This window comes from Alligator mississippiensis, chromosome 2 (assembly GCF_030867095.1).
Source record: "Alligator mississippiensis isolate rAllMis1 chromosome 2, rAllMis1, whole genome shotgun sequence".
In the NCBI taxonomy this organism is placed as follows: Eukaryota; Metazoa; Chordata; order Crocodylia; family Alligatoridae; genus Alligator; species Alligator mississippiensis.
The window spans coordinates 32,852,404-32,870,443 of NC_081825.1; the positions used below are offsets into that span (position 1 = coordinate 32,852,404).

The 18,040-nt window shown below is 41.5% G+C and overlaps 1 protein-coding gene across 4 annotated transcripts in view; it reads left to right on the forward strand.

Moving 5' to 3' along the window:
* The window catches only part of CC2D2A (coiled-coil and C2 domain containing 2A), a 141,905-nt gene that overhangs the window by 107,306 nt on the left and 16,559 nt on the right, over nt 1-18,040 (forward strand). For all 4 annotated transcript variants that reach the window (XM_059721590.1, XM_014607614.3, XM_019479844.2 and 1 more), the window contains 6 exons: nt 179-284; nt 2,292-2,401; nt 2,695-2,791; nt 4,158-4,256; nt 5,683-5,859; nt 13,946-14,149. In XM_059721590.1, the coding sequence (XP_059577573.1) occupies nt 179-284; nt 2,292-2,401; nt 2,695-2,791; nt 4,158-4,256; nt 5,683-5,859; nt 13,946-14,149 (793 nt within the window). The remainder of the gene's footprint in view (nt 1-178; nt 285-2,291; nt 2,402-2,694; nt 2,792-4,157; nt 4,257-5,682; nt 5,860-13,945; nt 14,150-18,040) is intronic.

Here is an 18,040-nt window from a genome sequence, read left to right on the forward strand (position 1 = left end):
TTTTAAGGTCTGCATGCTTACTATCCTCACAGAAGTCTTCTTTAGTTATTATTATTTAACACATTTCCATAGGTTATATTAGAGATCTAATATAAAAATATCATGTTTTAGAGTAAAAGTAATGATGTGAAGTGCAACCTTTAGTTGCATGTTCTCTATCACTTATTTTCTTTCACAGCAAACTTCAACAGCCATCCAGATCTTCAAGATCCTTTAATGAGATGTTTGCAGCCGCTCCATCACCTCAGAGCCCAACCCATAGTATAGATTGGGCATTTAACCAGGTAGAGTATAAAACTGACAGTTTTGCGCAGTCATTTAGTCGTAGAGGTGGTGATCTGCTAAGCAGTAACTTTATGGATAAAATATTACCAGCAGGGCTGGCATTGGGACTACCATATTTTCTTGCATACAGCACACCCCAGAATATAATATGGCTCTTGCTTTTGAAAGGCAGAATGAAGAAAAATATTTTTCCAGATTTATAGTTGCATAGAGAGGGAACAGAGCCTAATCTTAAGCTGACTCACCCTCCCTTTCCTGTTTAACTAAAGCTATACCCTAGTTGCTGATAAGGACTGATATGCACTGCCAGGTTTATGATTCTGAAAACAGCTAAAGAGTGTCCAGATCTGTGAAACAGGAGGAGAAACCAGTAGAAGCTAACAAGCAGCAAATTGCCCTAAGTGATGTTAGCTTGATTAGTGGAACAGCAAAACCATTAAAAAGGACAGATGCTGTGGATATAGTATATCTGGACTTCAGCAAGGCTTTTGACAAGGTCCTGCATGACCTTCTTATAAACAAACTGGAAAAATGTGAGCTAGATAAAACCACTATAAGTGGATAGATAACTGGCTCAATAGCCGCAAGCAAAGGGTAGTTATTAATGGGTTTATGTCAGAATGGGAGGAGGTTTTGAGTGATGTGTCTTCAGCCCTGTGCTGTTCAACATGTTTATTAATAGTTTGGGTGCCGGCATAGAAAGCCTCTTGACCAAGTTTACACACAGTACAAAACTTGGAGGAGTTGAGAACACATTGAAGGATGCAAGTGTAATTCAGAAGGATCTTGACAGATTGGAAAGTTGGGTTAGAGCTAACAGGATGAAGTTCAATGTGGACAAATGCAAGGTGCTGCACCTCAGAAGGAAAACATGTCATATGAGGAAGAGGAAAAGAACCTTTTCTCTCTTGCTGCAGACAGGAGGACACAAATGAATGGCTTGAAGTTGCAGCAAGATATCTAGAAAAATGTCTTCATTGTGAGAATAGCGAGGCAGTGGAATTGACTGCCTAGGAAAGTTGTGGACTCATCACCACTGGAGGTGTTCAACAAGAGGTTGGACAGCCACTGGTCGGGGATGATCTAGGTGTAGGTATGCCTATGGCCCCCTGGGGCAGGGCATTTTTGGTGCCTACCACTTTAAGGGGCTTGAGCAGGTGTGGCCTGGTCCAATTAGATGGTCACATGCCTGAAAGGGGGCCACCGAATTGGAACAGGCAGCCTCTTGCTTATGAACAATTATTAAGTTCCAACAAGGCGTAGCAGGCGAGTCAGATGGGAAGACTGCCCTAGACAGGCAGGCTGGCCAGTGTCATGACTGGCCTCAAGATGGTCCCCTGTCACACCTCCTCTACATGTTACATCTAATGCATGATTAACCAGGCAATCACGCCTTAAGTTGACGCAACTACATGTTCAACTAATTAATGATATGATAAAATAAGGAATAAGCTACAAAGTGATTCCACAAAAAATGTGTGATAATTGTGTACCTTGTTCTAATCATAACATTGATTGAACATGTGGCTAAGCGCTTCCCTGTGGCTGGGAACCTGACCACCAAGGGGCTCTCAGCCACAGGGATGCACCACCTACTACTAGCCCTGTAGCTGACAAGGCTCGCAGTGGCAGAAGCATTGTTAGCTGTGGGACTTGCAGCAGGGAGAATACCACCCCCCTGTGAACCTGGTGAGGTGTGGGGCTCGCAGTAACACCATTGGGAAGAAGGCTGCTGCCGGTGTGACCCTGCTGAGGTGCAGGGCTTGCAGTGGGGGCAGAGTTCTCCCTGCTGCCCCAATGCAAGCCCTCCGTTTCCCGTTGTGAGCCCCCTCCCGCCTCCCCGGAGCACTTATATAAACATCCAAGTTTATCTATTGCAACCAAAATATCATAGCCTTCATATATTATTTGTTTTTATCTTGGTGAATGCTTTGAAAGACGATTTTAAGATATTCTTTTAAGCTTTTTATGGAGTTCTGTTTTTTTATGTTGATTGTATTTTGAAGGTGTTAGTCCGTCCTTTTGTAGAAGTTTCTTTTCAGCGAACAGTCTGCCGGACCACAGCAGCAGAGGGACCAAACCCCAACTGGAATGAAGAGCTGGAACTTCCATTTAGGTATGAGTAAGATCAAGCAAGTTATTACTTCTGCCTTTCGCAGTACGGTAAATGCTGGCTGGGATTAATTTGTTCTTTTGAACAATGTTTGTAAAGTCATAGGTGCTGGCTTTTATTTTTTTCCGGGTGGGAGGAGGGGGATAGATGATGGACACGTGGAAAGTTTTACGCATTTCAGGTAACAGCTCTCTTCCTGAGGGGAGCCAGGGGCCTCGGGCCCCCCACTAACTCAGCACCTCTGTGTAAATTTAGTATGTTTCTGCATTCTTTATAAATTGCTTTTTTCTTGGTAGAGCTCCCAATGGTGACTACAATACTACCAGTTTACAATCAGTGAAGGACGAAGTGTTTATTAATGTTTTTGATGAAGTACTCTATGATATCTTGGAGGTGAGCTCACAATTAAGAAGTCATTTTTTTTATTCATTTCAACGTCTTCGATACTAGCTGCATACACATGGCCACATGATCTCGGAAAATTCTCCTGAGTTTGTTTTCCTGTTAGAAAAACTTACCCACAAACCTCTAAACAGACATTCTAATGCTGACACTGTGAGCGTACTTGCCCCTGTGCACACATCTCAGCATGCTCTGCAGGCTCCCTCAGTGTGCGGTGACAGATAGTAGCAGTGCACAGGGCAGTCTTGCTTGGGTGACACAGATCGTGCAAGGTCAACCTGTGTCTGCAGCACAGTGTGGGGGATTGTAAAGGGAATGTGTTCTGCTCTGTGCCCTGGTGGAGCAGTAGAGTCCAGCCCAAGCAACACTGTCTCCTGCAGGGGAAAAGGGGTGGGAGCAAATCACCCTGGGATGCTAGACTGTGCTACAGCTTCTCTCAGAAAGGAAAGTGTACAGACATTTTGCTTTGCCAGAATAAACTTGCCTGAAAACAATTTAAACTTGGTTGTTCCCAAGTCATTTTTTCTTATGGAGCAGCCATTTTTGCCTTGGGAAAAAATTCTGAAAATCTTTGCACTCATGATTACTACTGGAAGAGCAGTGATTCTCCCACTAGAAAACAAATTTCTATATGAGGCCACTAAGAACATTAGTAAATAGTATGGCTCATGTTTTCCATGCACATAAGAGAAATAGGCTAAAGAGGAATGAACAACATAGATGTATAAATTAAGTCTGACCTGAGTTTTAAGCAATATATTCCCCATTCTCCCATGCACTTTTCCATTTCCCTTTATGGTCCTCGCCTTTGGCCCTTGCCTTGAGCTTAGGCAGGAGTTAGAGGCCTAAGGATCAATTCAAATTGCCCTTGCATCAGCAACTGAAAAAAATTACCTAAATCCAGTACACTTCTCAATTAGGTCTTCACCAATTCTTTGGCATTTGTACTTGGATACATATGCCCACTCAGAAGCAACTCTGTGATCACTCACTTCAACAGCTAATTCCCCCATAAGCGTGAGGGGAATTAGATAGACCAAGGGAGGATATCCAAGCTGTTCTTAAATCCCCAGAGAGTACTAAACAGACTAAGTAACTGAATCCCACCTTTTTCCTCAAGAACAATGGAACTCCCAACATGCACAAGAGTCTAGCCATACAGAGCTCATTGCAGCTTTGTGACCATTTAATAGAAACTCTTTGTAGCAGAGATTCTGTCGTCTTTTAGTATTTCATTATTTTAGTTATTTTGATAACTTGACTAAACCATTGGTTAAGTTTTTAAAAAATGGTCTGCGTGTAATGGTGCCTCACAGGGTTATTAACCTAATATCTATTTTTTGTAACTTTCCTATAGGATGACCGTGAAAGAGAAAGTGGAATCCATACTCGTGTTGAGAGACACTGGCTGGGATCTGTTAGGATTCCATTTACTACCATATACTTTCAAGCAAGGGTATGCACTGGTGAAGTGGAATAAAAAATTTAAAACATTCATAATGAATGGGTTGGAAGGGACTTGTAGTCTATTAGACTTTTGGGTATAAACAGAAGTAACAGTTATACTGATTTTCAGAGGATAACAGAGACTCTTGAAATGGGTATCTAAATCCATAAAGATTTACTAAATACGTTCCAGCGTCTCATATTAGAGTATATATAACCACAGCCCTAGTCCCCACCTCTGCGTGCTTAAGGAATATTCTGTATCAGTTGCATGTAGCTCAGGGCCCCCATTTACCCAGCAGTTCTCTCTGGTTGAGGTTAGTGTAACCAATGCCTAATTTGTCAGGACTGTTCTGCCATTTTGGTTCATTTGGGATTTTTGGCCCCCTTCTTCCTGAGGAGGTAAATAAGGCACTTTTTTCATGTGGATTCCATGACCCATCCTCCTTCCCAGATATTGCAGAGTCCTTTAGGTTTGGAACTAGGAAAAGTGATTGGGCCTACTTCATGCTTTTATTCAGTTGGATATAGGATGAGAGAACATGCAGGACTCCAGCAATCCAAGAGAATTGGACTTGTGCAAACGGGGCTCATACAAACATATGTATAAAATATTTTAGAAAGCCTCAGCTACTGTAAAACAAGAAACTCAGCTGTCAAATCCAGGTCATACAAGTTTAAATGTTGCTATTCTCCCAAGGATATTTATTCTGCATCTGCTATTTAGTCGTATTGTATTATCTGCTTCTCTGGTGAATGTAAAGATATGACAAATGATACTTAATTCGGAGCATCAACATGAACATCCCAGTTAGTATATTCACGTGCAATATACTAATTCTACTGTGCATTACCGCGGTGGGAAAAACCCATGCTAATGCACAGTAGATTTAGTCTACTGAGGCATAAACATCACATTAGTTTGAGCTAAGGTGCAGTAGTGCCAATTATAGCACATTAAGTTAGTACCGTCATTACAGGTACTACTACCATTATTACAGCGCATTAATGAATGTGTAGATATGTCCAGTGTTATGTTGAACTGATTTATTGGTAACATATAAGAAAATTATTTCTTAAAGAATTAGTATTGTAAATTTTATGTTAAATCTTAGTTTGCATTCGTAGCAAATAAATTAAAACCCTGCTTTAACTAATAAATTTAATTTTAAGTATAAAGCAGTGCATAGTTCTTCTATAATTAAATGATTTGTATGTCATACAGTCTGACATGACTGTTTCTGTTGTCTGGAGAAGTAAGTAAAGAAGATGCCAAAGTAACAAAATGAGAAGGGTAAGTAACAAAATGAAATCCCCAAATACAGCAAATAATAAATGTACCTCAGGAACCATGGCTTTTTTTACTTTGATGGAATTGTTATTCTTGGTAATGAATGACTGATGAGTTTGCATTAATATCTGGCTATCTGTTCTAGATTGATGGTACGTTTAAGATAGACATTCCTCCAGTCCTTCTTGGCTACATTAAAGAAAAGAATCTAGGAAATGAAAGAGGTTATGATTCTGTCCGAAGTCTCAGTGAGGGTTCCTATATAACACTGTTTGTTACTGTTGAACCACAGCTTATTCCTGGAGAACCAATTCGAGAGAAGGTAACTCCCTTCAGATGTTATTTAAAGCAGTCATTCTTATATAACATGAATACAGATTTTGCCTTTTTCACTTTTACCATATAATGACATTTTTTGATTCAGTAATATTCTAACTGACTGGTTAGCATGCTTGACAATTTGCTTGACTATTTTCATTCTAAAAGTAATGCTAAAGCAATTTTTGTTTTCAAACTTAGCTGAAATCCTTGCTGACTGATTCATCTTTAGTAGAATTCAGTTTTATTTAAAGGTCCACTGTTAGCAGACATGAGTATTTGTTGTTCATAATTTTCAAAGATATATTTTGCAGAAGTATTGGAGTCTATGGCTTATTAGTCACAATTTGAACTGTGTTGCTGAGCCAGAATCAAGGTATAAATTGGAAAGCTTTCATAGTTTTTTAGGGGCTGGAAGGGACCTTACAGATCATCGAGTCCAGCCCCCCTGCACTTGGGCAGGAAAGACTGCTGGGATCAGATGACCCCTGCATTTACCTCAGCTGTCTGAGAATAACTTATCAGCTTTTTGATTTAACTGCTCATGAAAAGTAAAGTTTGGATTCACTTTCCATGTTTGTATAACTTTTGTTTCATATGAGCATTCTTGCTTATTATTACACAAATATTTATGGAAAGTGAATGTAGAATAGGTACATACCAAATTAATTAAAAATGTACTCTGAACATTTTTGTAGTGTTTGCTAATTATTACTGTATTGTACTGATTGCAAGTCTATCTTTTTCTGTCTTAGGCTAGGGACAGAAATTACACATAAAATTGTGTAAGTGATCAGAAACCAGTTGTAACACAAACACGTAGATTGCTGTCAAAATGGCCGAAACCAGTTTAAGATAAACCTGGATGGATGTGGTATCAGACTTAACTGATTTAGGTTAAATTGGTTTATTGAAGTTCTGTCCCAGACCCCCTCCAGATGCAAGTTAACTTACAGTCCCCCAGGATCCCAGGATGCTTTTCATTTCTCCTGCAAACCCACCCCTCACAGGGCGGGCAGGCTAGCCTTGGCCCAAGTTGTCTGCTCCAGCTGAGCAGGGTGGTGTGCTCCAGCGCCCCCTGGCTTCTGGCCTAGGTTGCTGCAGGCATGTGGCTGCATTTCCAGAATCAAAAGCAAATGTCTGTTCACTTACTGGTTCGATCTTTGCAGTTTAGAGTAACCTGCAAAGATCGAATCAATTCAGCCTTGGGCTTTTTGACTGTCTGTACTTGGCCCTAAAGAACCTAAAACTCATCCCCAATATATGTGGGGTCATTCTATAGTTGGACCTCCAGCAGTTTTGAACTTTGTATTTGAAATATTTTTGTGCATAAAAATAACAAATCAATTTTTTTCAGAGTCGTTTTCATTTTAGGATTTTAGTGCAATTAACCGTTGGGGTTCTTTCCTTGGATATTGGATTTTCCTATGGCATTTTGTAAGGGCAATAGTGATTCAAAATCTGTCTGTAGTTATTAACTTATATTCAGGAAGAAAAACTTTTGTTTTTTTCCTAAAATTGAACCTGACCATGCAAGATCAATTTTTATGTAGAGTTAGTTTAAAATTGGAACACTACATTTTAATATGCCATTCAGATATAGCATTTATTGCCATTTTTCTGCCCTCCTATAAATTGTTTGAAGATAAATGTTTCTAGATAGCAGCTTTTATTTTTCTTTATCATCTTTTAAAGGACATGATCTAGCAACAAAAATTGTTCCAGGCTTGCCAACTTGTAAACCAGTGCACCTCCTGTCACTTTTTGTAGCACTGTGCAATTTAATGGTGAGAGGCAGTCAGGATGTATTTGTGTTTCTTTAGCACATGCAGCAGCAGTTTTGTTCTTGCTTCAGACCTAACAGCTACAGTGGCAGTTTATTGGAAGACAAAGAGTTTGGGAGAAGGGATCATATCCCTGCATTATACAAAACTAAAATTAATCAATTTGGAATTCTGGAAATAGAATTTGTGTAATACCTTCAGGAATTACAGTCTTCTAAAATATCAGTTCAGGTTCTTTGTTCAGCACTTGTCTTATTTCTTTCTGGCATGAACAGAGAGGGGAAAATATTACATATAATTTGATTCTTTCATGGTCTTAAATTCAAGGCAACTTAGCCCAGTGCCATGGCAAATTAATAAGACATAAAGTTGTAAAAACTTACAGAACAGTCTTGAAGCTTGTTTTTTAAACCAGCCCACTTGCAGTCTTATTCTCAATTTTTGACTTCAGGGAGACAAAAAGTCCGTTTTTTGAATCTACAGTGGTCATCAGTTTTAGAAAGAATTGTTCATATAAATTTATATTAAATTCTGTTACTTGATAGAAAATTCAGAGTTGATTCTGAAATATCACATTCAGTATTTTTTTATTAATTTTGAGTTTTCCCTTATTTAAAGAAATTATGACCAGAATTTCATAATTTTTGCACATATATAATCTGTTGCCCAGTTTCCACTGTAGTATGTAGCACTGTGGTAGTACTGAATGCACTTCTTAAATTGGGGATTAACACTCGTACAGCCCATACCAACCACTCATACAGATGGGCCAACAGCAGGGATGATGCTCAAGGGTAACAAGCATGGTTTCATTAGGGGCAGGTCCTGTCAGACCAACCTGATTGCCTTCTACAGTCAGGTCACAAAATCATTGGACGCAGGTGTCGCGGTGGATGTAGTCATTCTGGACTTCAGAAAGGCCTTTGACACTGTCTCCCACCCCATTCTCATTAAAAAGCTAGGCGACAATGGCATTGATGCCTACACAGTCAGATGGATTGCAAATTGGCTGAGGGGTCGTACTCAGAGTGGTGGTGGACGGGTCATATTCGACCTGGAGGGAAGTGGGCAGTGGAATTCCCCAGGGCTCGGTCCTTGGGCCCACACTATTCAATTTCTTTATTAGCGACTTGGGCGAGGGGGTGAAAAGCACCCTGGTTAAATTCGCAAATGACACCAAGATTTGGGGCCAGGTGGACACGCTAGAAGGGAAAGACAGATTACAGCAGGACCTGGACAGGTTACAGGGGTGGGCAAATGAAAATAGGATGGGATTCAATACTGACAAGTGCAGGGTGCTGCACTTAGGCAGTAGGAACCAGCAGCATACCCGTAGGCTGGGGAACTCTCTTCTTGAAACCACGGTAGTAGAAAGAGATCTTGACTCCAAGATGAACATGGGCTGACAATGCGAGGACATGATCAGTAGGGCTAAACGTACCTTGTCCTGCATCCACAGATGCATCACAAGCAGGGCCAAGGAGGTGATCCTCCCCCTCTATGTGACATTGGTCAGGCCGCAGCTGGAGTACTGCATCCAGTTCTGGGCGCCGCACTTCAGGATGGATGTGGACAAAATTGAGAGGGTTCAGATAAGGGCCACTCACGTGATCTGGGGACAGCAGGGCAGACCCTACGAGGAGAGGCTACGGGACCTGAACCTGTTCAGCCTTCACAAGAGAAGGCTGAGGGGGGACCTAGTGGCTGTCTATAAACTTACTAGGGAGGACCAGCAGGGATTGGGAGAGACCTTGTTCCCCCAGGCGCCTCTGGGAGTAACAAGGAATAACAGCCATAAGTTGCTAGAGAGTAGGTTTAGACTAGATATCAGGAGGCACTACTTCACAGTCAGGGCGGCTAGGATCTGGAACCAACTTCCAAGGGAAGTGGTGCTGGCTCCTACCCTGGGGGTCTTTAAGAGGAGGCTTGACGTCTACCTGGCTGGGGTCATTTGAGCTCAGTTTTCTCTCCTGCCCATGGCAGAGGGTCGGACTAGAAGATCTACAAGGCCTCTTCCAACCCTGCATCTATGAATCTATGAAACACTTTAATTACTATATTTTCTCACATACAATACATCATACTTTTTCCACAAGATCAGTCCCTCATAATTGGGGTGCATATTTTAAGCAGGGAAGCTGTTTTCTTTGCTGGAGAAGAAGCAAACCTAGAGAGACTGTGTATGCTGTGCTGTTGCCCAGATAGCTGCATCTTGTATCCACTCAGCAAGCTGAAGGGCCAGAGTCTTGTGTTGACCTTCTCCCACTGTAGCTATTGTCTGAGCATTGTAGCACATTCCTGAAGCAGTAAGTGCGCTGCCAGTATTATCTTGATGAGGCTTGTGATGTGGAAATGACACATTATTTACAGGAACTTATACAAAGAACTACTTACAGTAAAGAAATAAGTCTTGCAAGGGTCTGGGGGCCTAATTTTGTGGGACATACAGTAAGTCCTCTTGGGGACATAGTGTGTCCAGGAAGTGTGGCATTCCAGGAGACAGTCTTGCCATACCAGGAAGTTCCTGATGCCACATTTCTGGAACCATTCTGTGTTCCCAGGAGGACTTGTCTCACAGTTGTCCATAACTGGAGAAATCTTTTTTTTCTACATTCTGCCTGCCAAAAACAAGGGGGAGGGGTGTTGTTTGTGGATGTGTTGTATGTGAGAAAATACAGTAATGGAAAGGTTTGTCTTTTCAATAATTCTTTTAGATTTCACTGACACTTTTCTTTCATTTCAGAGATGATAATACTAGCTAGCTATCCCTAGCCAGACTTAAGATGTAAGAACTAGAAAGGGAATGGAAATATCATCCACTTTGAAGATGCAGCAAAGAGCTTTATCATGGTATAGAGAATGAGAGAAACAATATAGGAACCCATTTCTAAATGTCACCGAACAATAGTTGTAAAAGCTGAATTGTTGATATAGTATATTTCTCAATAGTACCAGAAGTAAGCTAATATTAGTGAGGTAAGAAAACTATTAGCGTATGTTTTCTATTTCTTAATGTTTGAAAAATTAAAGTGAGTGAAAAAAGGAAGGCTGTAATGGATTGTTCAGTAATTTATTGCATTGTACTTTAGCTTTGGCTATTCATTCACTGTGTCTGCATTTGAGTTTATACTATATGTAAGACAGTTTAAGGATTATAACTGGTGACAAATGAACAAAAAGCCTTTTTATTTGCAGTTAGTTTGCAAAACAGATTATTAGTTCACTGAGCCAAACCAGGTTACTACTTTATCAGGCATTCTGTATAGCTTTCAAGTGATCCAAATTTGAAGGGAAAATACATAGAAAACAATAAAAAGCTATAGTATTGGGAGAGAAAGAGAAAAGGAATATATAATACAGCAGATTGTTCCGTTTTAGTCAAAGTGCATTTTATTATTCAGTTGTATATACAGAAAAGCATGCCAAGCTTCACAAGATTTCATGTGCTTGTCTTCTAAATCTCTTGACCCAAAAATAAAAAAGTACTTGTATTTTGTGTTGAATGTGACCCCCCCCACAAACATAACGTCTTGTACAGTTTTCAAATGTTTAATGAAGAGAACTGTGGCTGCTGACAGACATGAACCCCCCTCCCCTCTTCCCCCCCCCCCCAAAAAAAAAAAACGAAAAACAAAAAATCAAGCCTGCTTTACTGGAAGAAGCAGCACATTTGTTTGACCCGGCTCTGCAGCATCTGTATAGATCTCGTGCTTCAGTGGGGCTTTTTGGCACATATATCTAAAGCTGATTCAATTAGCTATTAGATAAGAGTGTTAAAAAAGCCCCACTGAAGTGCCCGATCTATATAGATATTGGGTGAGCCAAGTCAAACTAATTTGTTGCCTCTTCTGGGCATGTGCTGGGCTCAGTGCTGTGGTGTGCTGAGGTTAAAGTAAAACACCTTTTGTGGTGTGTTTTTTTTTGTTTGTTTGTTTGTTTGTTTGTTTTTATTAATCTGTAAGCAACCTGTATGTAGCTAATTGGATGGCTCAGCACATTTCAAAGAGAATGTAAGGCTTAATCCAGTGTCTGAGTTCAGTGTACACTAGATCAATACATGTAACCTTTCAATGGTGTGTTATTGTTTCAAATACAACTTAGATCTTCATTGAAAAAAGTCCCTACTAGTGAATGGCTATTTGGTGACCTATATAAAAGTAGTGAAACTTAGTTCTTCATGGACACATACCTGCATTTCACAGCTGCATCAACTGTCTGTGCTGTTGATTTCAGCACAGAGGGCAAAGATAGAAAGGGCAAATCTTGAACTAGTCTCTGGGGGTGCCTATACATGTGCTCAGAAGTTGAGGAGGGGGGGTGGTGTTTTAATTAAAGCACTTCCTGGAGAACCACTCTAATTAAAATACCTCACTATCACATATATTAAGCTCTTGTGGGTTTAAAAATGGTTGCAGGATGCTTTATCTAAACCTGATTTGACGAGGTTTAGATAAAGCACTCCAGCAGCCATTTTTAAATGTGTGGGGGCCTTATATATGTAATGATGAGGCCATGCTTGAGTGTTCTAATTTTAATTAAAATGTGAACCAGCATGTGTATAGGCAGACTCTAAATCTTTCCAGGTCACAGTGGAGGCCTTTCAGTGTGGTAGTAAAGGGAAACACATGTACTAGAAACCACTGTCCTTTTTCCTGTGTTGTGGATCAGTGAAGGACCTCAGTCTCAAGGACTATGAGTCACCAGCAACTCTGTCTTGAGTACCACATGCATGTACCAAACATCAACCTACATTTTATAAAAGAAAGGAAATTGCTGTAGTGCAAAGTTTGTGTGGGTTAGTGCTTACACATTTTTTTCCATTCTCAGCAGTGGTTACATAAAAGTGCAGCCTCAGTATGTAACTTGGGATGTAAGCAATCCCTGTGAGATTTTTTTTTTTAACTTTATTATAGAACATGTTAAATCAGACACAAAAAAGTCATTGAATATTTTGCTGTGTTATTCCTTGCTGTAAGGAAGACGCTTGAAATATATTTAGCCTCTTAGAGTAATCTATAATAATTAACTTTCTTAATTTTACTGCCATTTTCTTCTCTTTTATTTATCTTTCTTTTTCTGGCTGTCCCTCGTGAATCTGTGTAGATGAATGAAATGCTCAAGAAGGTACAATATGCATATTGATATTTACGTTAATCAACAGGTACTGCTCTTTACTATTTAGGATCATTTTGTTTTTGGTCCAGCTAACCAGCTTTTCCCAGTGAGTCTCCATCTGTGCTTGATCATTCGTGTATTGGATGTAGCATGCAAATTCCTTTACTGACAGATGGGTTCTTTAGATGGGTTGTTTAATCAATGATATTTTGCAAGAAAATACTCATTTTTCATTAATAATTTGGTGCCACAAGGACCACTACACAAATTCCATATTTTGCCCACCGTTTTTGATTGAAAAGAAACTCTGTAAGGTATAGCTTTTGTGTTGGGGAAGAGGTTCTACCTGAGAAATGCATGGAAATCCCAGCTCTGGTTAGTCTGGGCACCAAGATAACACAATGAAGGGGTTATACAGTATTTGAGTGTAGGCCCAAATTCTGAGTAACACTCAGACTGTTTTGCACCACTTTGGCATTGTAAAGGGGCCTTTTAAAGTTGATATAAATGTACTTGACATGCATTTCAAAATGTCTTCAAAATCTGTTCCAAATAAAATAGCATTGCGTCCCATTGTCTCTTAGTTGGATGTTTGCTCTTAAGTTCCCGTGGTGTTGTTTTTGAAACCCCACCTAATCTTAATGCAAGCCTGCCTTGTAGTGACTTTTACTTTTCTAAGTATGTCATAAGGCCATCTGTATATAATTTTTTAACGTTGCACAGGGTTTTAGTCACGTGACTTCCATGAAAGCCAACAGGAGTTGTGCATCTTAAACAAAGATTTAGCCTGATTGGTATTCTAATTCAGTTGTTATTGTGCAAATGTAATAAAAAATCAGTACCTTTTGGTGTCTGATTATAATTACTCTAACTGAATGACTATACAGCCATTCTTGCCTTATTCAAACAAAATTTTCACTTAATTTTCAATACGTGAGGAAAGACTGTGCAATATATACAGTGTGTGTGTGTGTGTGTGTGTGTGTGTGTGTGTGTGGAGTGCAGAGAAGCAAATGCAGAAGACCTGTTTCTCTGCACCTTTAAAGCGTTTGTAAATATACACCTGGAGAAAGCTGAAATGCTACCAGAACAAAATTGTACATCCACTGCATAAAGTGCAAAGGAGTGAAGAATAAAGTCCAAGCTCTGTGCATAGCTGTATTTTGATATATTTTGTAATATCCTTTGAAGTTTGATTCCCAGGAAGATGAGAAATTGCTCCGAGCAGCAGAAAAGTATCAAGCTGAGTGTGCACTGAAATTTCCAAGTCGCCGGTGCCTGACAACTGTTATTGACATCAATGGGAAAACAGTCTTTATTACCAGATACATCAAACCTCTGAATCCACCACAGGAGCTCCTCAGTGCACACCCTAATAATGCTCAGCGAACAGCAGTAAGTATTTGATTTAGAAACAATGATGCAGTTCATGCGGCATAAATTTAAGAATTCTTGTCTATATAAAAGTATACATATATTTGTACAAAAAAATATTTGGCTGCATTGGAAAGGAGAGGGGAAAAGTAAAGAAATGATGCTATAATAGAAACAAATGCATTCGTGGTGACAGTGAGCAGTACTTCTTAGAAAGGACAAAACAAAATTTATTTAAAAATATGACGTACTGCTTGCAGGCAAATTTTCTATAAGAATACATAAAAGATAAAAAAGGGGAGGGGAAGAGAAACAAATAGGATAGAGAGAGAATAATAAAGCACGTTCTACAACTTGCTGTTAGGTGATACTACACACAGCTCAAGTCCTTGGCCCCTGAGACTGCTTGTGTGTTTTGCATCAGTTAGTTTTTAGATAAAATGCTTGAGAAGGCTTGAGAGAGCTGGGAATGGACCCAGGATTCCTGTGTCATAAGGCTCCTTGTTGCTTGTTTATCTTCTAGTCCTTGACTTGCATTCTTAGCTGCCTGCTGGCTCACCTTCACTGAAGGGGGCAGGGTGGGGAATACTCCCACTTATAGAACTTTCTAGCCTGAGGGTTAGGACACTCCTGGGAAGTGGATGAGGTGGGTGGGAGGGTGAGGAGGGCCTAGAACTCATGTCTCCAGCCTTCTGGGCAAGTGTGTAATGAGCACAACTACTGGCTAGGAAGTGACCCTCTCAGCAGCACAAAAGTGGAAAGGGATCTCGGAGTCATAGTGGACTCCAAGATGAACATGAGTCGGCAGTGTGACGAAATCATCAGCAAAGCTAACTGCACTTTATCATGCATCAGCAGATGCATGACGAACAGAACCAAGGAGGTGATACTTCCCCTCTGTGCGGCATTGGTCAGACCGCAGTTGGAGTATTGAGTCAAGTTTTGGGCGCCATACTTTAAGAAAGATATGGATAACCTGGAGAGGGTCCAGAGGAGGGCCACTAATATGGTTAAGGGTTTACAGGCCAAGCCTTATGAGGAGAAACTAAGGGATCTGGACTTCTTCAGCCTCCACAAGAGAAGCCTGAGAGGTGATCTTGTGGCTGCCTACAAATTCATTAGTGGGGCACAGCAAGGGATCAGAGATGCTCTCTTCACCAGGGTGCGTCTTGGGGTAACAAGGAACAATGGTCACTGACTGACAGAGAGCAGATTTAGGCTAGATATCAGGAAAAACTTCTTCACGGTAAGGGTGGCCAAAATGTGGAATGGGTTTCCAAGGGAGATGGTGCTCTCCCCTACCTTAGAGGTCTTTAAGAGAAGGCTGGATAGGGATCTGGCTGGAGTCATCTGACCCCAGCACTCTTTCCTGCCTAGGCAGGGGGTTGGACTCGATGATATATTGAGGTCCTTCCCAACCTTAGCATCTATGAATCTGTGAATTCACAATTACTGTATATATTCAATTCTAAGGTGAGGTTGTTTTTCCCCCATTTAACTTGGGGAAACAAGCCCCTCGTCTTAGAGCAGAAGCAGGCAGAGTCCAGCCCATGAGCCGGATCCAGCCGGCAGTGAACTCCATTTCCTAGCAGCTGCTGCCTGCATGGCTGGAGCCAGTCTCCTTGGAGACCCCAGCTGTTGCACTGTAATAGCACAAGCCTGGGGTTGCCATGGAGACTGGCCCCAGCTACGCTGACAGGGCGCAGGGCAGGGCAGAGAGCTTCTCCAGAGCTGCTGGGATCTTGCAGCGGGGGCATCTTGGTCGCCTGCACCTCCTGGCAGGGGCGCACAGACAGCAGATCATGGCTTTGCCCCGGCTCCTTGAGCGGTGACCGCCTGGTCCTGAAAGGTACAGAGCCATGATCCACTGCCTGGGCACCCCTGCCCAAAGCGTGCAGGTGGCCGATCTCAGCTGGACCAAGCTGCCCATGTTGCAAGATCCCAAAGGCTCCGGAGAAGCTCCCTGTCCTGTCCTGCATTGCACCCTGCCAGCACAGCTGGAGCTGGTCTCCATGGCAACTCCACCCTTGCACTATCACAGCCATATGAGCAGGGGCTTCTGGGAAATAGAGTCCAGCTGCCAGCTGGATTCACCATTTTGCCCACCCCTGTCTTAAGAGTTACGTGCAATGTTTGGTGGGAGGAGCCGCTACTTTGGCTCAGACTCCAGCCCCTATCTGGAGTTGTGGGGGAACTGCGGGAGCAGAGGCTAGGACAGAGGTGGGCAATTATTTTGGGCAGAGGGCCATTTACTGAGTTTTGGCAAGCCATTGAGGGCCACATGACAGGCATCCAGGGGCAGATAAATATTAATTTTCTAAATTTTTTAGGGGCTCTGCGGGACGGCTAGAATGACCTGATGGGCTGCATTTTGCCCACCCTGGGCTAGGAGGGAAGCAGGGAGCCGAGCTGGGGGGAAGGGGGAGAGCAGGTGCTGGAATGAAGCAAGGAGCAGAGGCTGGGGGGAGCGGGGAGCAGAGACTGTGAGGAAGGAGGCAAGGGAGAAGGCTGCTTGACCTCCCCATCACCTGCCTCCCTACTGCCAGCCCCACTGCAGAGATGGGAGGGATAAATTAAAAATGATCCCAGAGTGACTAGATTCAGTACATGGAAAATGAAAACAAATGTATCAATTTTCCATGTATAGAATCTAATTATTGAGCAGTCATCTTAAATTCAGGTCATCTTGAGTAAGCATGAAATACTAAAGCTGGGAACTATAGTGGCCGCTGGCTGCTATGAGAGTGATCACACTATAAAGAAATTAAATTTACAATTAACTGGCTCTTGATACTGGTATGAGTTAGGTCAGGGGTGGGCAAAATGCAGCCCGGGAGCTGGATGCAGCCCGCCAGGCCATTCTATCTGGCTCACAGGGCCCCTAAAAAATTTAGAAAATTAATATTAATGTGCCCTGAGCTGCCTGTCATGCAGCCCTTGATGGCTTGCCAAAACTCAGTAAGTGGACCTCTGCCCAAAATAATTGCCCGTCCCTGAGGTTAGGTGCTTCTGTGCTAGGTACTTTGGTAGAAAATCCTGGTGTGCAGCCCTAAGTCATGAGCCATAAGACGCAGCCCTGTGCTTGGCTCTTCCTATTGGCTTACTGCTGGTGCCTCACTGCCAAGCGTCTAGGCGCTCTAGATCACTAGCTCTCTACATTGTGTATAGGGGCTCCTACATGCTTAACCCTGTCAGTTTTCTTTCTTCTGGAATAGTGCACTTTAATTTTAAGAGCTGAGCTAAGTGGGGATGCATATAAGGAGAGTTTGGATCTAGCTCAAGTGCCTTATGAGGGGGTTTTGAGTTTGAAAATGTAGTATCCTGTATTTCAAAATCTACTGCTATGCTTACATGCAGGCAAATAATGATCTTTTTTGCTCTGTCACAACACATGGCATGCATCAAAGACTTTTTCTTTGCTACAAAAAAAGATGCGCAGTTAGCTAATGTATAAAGATATCAGTTTCCCACTGTGGACATAGACAAGATCTCAGAAGTGAAGTGCAGCCAAAACTTAAGAGTTTCTGAAATAATGGAATCTGACATTTTGAAATGGAGTTTGAAAACGTTTATGTATGTAAGAGCAACCATTCAAATACATGGCAAAACAGGACTACAACAACGAGCCAAATGAGAGGCATTCTTAGAGATCTGTGTAATTATGAATATTTCATGACTCAGAAGAATTATTATCAGTATATCCCTTTAAGTTACAATATAAACGCTCATTGGCTAGTTACTAAAAATATTAGGTTCAGTTAAATGTACTAAAGATGCAGAAAACTATACAAAACATCTGTGGACTTCATCGACCCTCAGAAGCCAAGAATCAAATCAGGCTTATTCATAAACCCACAGAAACATGCTAGCTGCTGCTTTGTGAAGTCAGTGTTTTCCCATTGACTTCTATGG